Source organism: Vollenhovia emeryi, unplaced genomic scaffold, assembly GCF_000949405.1.
Source record: "Vollenhovia emeryi isolate VEMERY1.0 unplaced genomic scaffold, V.emery_V1.0 DF950819.1, whole genome shotgun sequence".
NCBI classification, from domain to species: Eukaryota; Metazoa; Arthropoda; class Insecta; order Hymenoptera; family Formicidae; genus Vollenhovia; species Vollenhovia emeryi.
The window spans coordinates 1-1162 of record NW_011955547.1 but is presented as its reverse complement, the minus strand read 5'-3'; the positions used below and the strand labels follow the sequence as shown (position 1 = coordinate 1162).

At 58.6% G+C, this 1162-nt stretch overlaps 1 protein-coding gene across 1 annotated transcript; it reads left to right on the top strand.

Annotated features, from left to right (window-relative positions):
- The first annotated feature begins 75 nt into the window (after positions 1-75).
- On the top strand, positions 76-684 carry LOC105565561. The gene has a single exon (XM_012018901.1). It carries the CDS (start codon positions 76-78, stop codon positions 682-684), a length of 609 nt encoding a protein of 202 aa, XP_011874291.1.
- The last annotated feature ends 478 nt before the right edge of the window (positions 685-1162 follow it).

Here is a 1162-nt window from a genome sequence, read left to right as displayed (position 1 = left end):
ATAAGCGATTACTCGACTCAGGCTTTTCTTCTCGCATTTACGCGATTCTGTTCGCGGCGCGGACTGCCGTGCACGATGTATTCCGACAACGGAACGACATTTGCCGGCGCCGACAAAGAGCTACGCAACGCCTATCAAGCCGCGCTATCGGATAATGACTTCCAAAATCGCACCGCTTCTGACGGCATTCTCTGGAAGTTTATTCCGCCGCACGCGCCTCATTTCGGTGGTTTGTGGGAGTCGGGCGTGCGAAGCGTCAAGCATCATATTCGACGCGTTCTCGGATCTCACTTCCTCACCTTCGAAGAGTTCACAACCTTGCTCTCCCGAATCGAAGCTTGTTTAAATTCCAGGCCCTTGGAGCCGCTTACGGACACGCTCGATGATTTCGAGCCCCTTACTCCAGGCCATTTCTTAATCGGCTCGGCGATCACGATGCCACCCGAGCCCTCGCTGTTGCACATCAATGAGAATCGACTCTCTCGATGGCAACTAATTCGGCAGATAACAGAAACTTTCTGGCAATTATGGCAATCAGATTATGTTAATACGCTCCAACAGCGAAGTAAATGGTGCCGCGAGAAAGAGGGAATCAAGGTGGGCGCGATGGTGCTCCTCAGATGTGACGGGGATGGCCGGGAGGACGCGGCCGGAGGTGGCCGCATTCCTCGCATTCCGGTGTGACGTGGAAGGCGCGGCCGGAAGTGGCCGCATTCCTCGCATTCCACGCATACCGGAACCGCGGTCACCATGACAACGCGGAGGTGGCAACGCCGCGCCTACCCCCGCCACCTCCACCCGCGCGCCCAGGCTCCAGGGGTATAAAAGCCCCTCCGGAGCAAGCGCGAGCGTCCCAGTCTTACCTCGGAGCACCGAGCGACGACACCCGGCAGCGGGTACCTCCGCTGCGGTATACGCCGGTATAACGGGTACTGCCGTCCGGCGCTATACCATACCGGAGCGCACGACAGGTGGAGGCGCTGCTCCGTCGTGTGCCCCGGTCCCCTCCCCTACAGTAGTGCACAAGAACGGGGTGCTGCCCGATGTGCAACAGCTACTGATCCCGTACCGGTCGTCTATCCGTCCGCAGTAGCGTACACAGAAACGGGGTGCTGCCCGGTGTACATGTGCTACTGATAAAACACGCATCACGAGGCAGCCT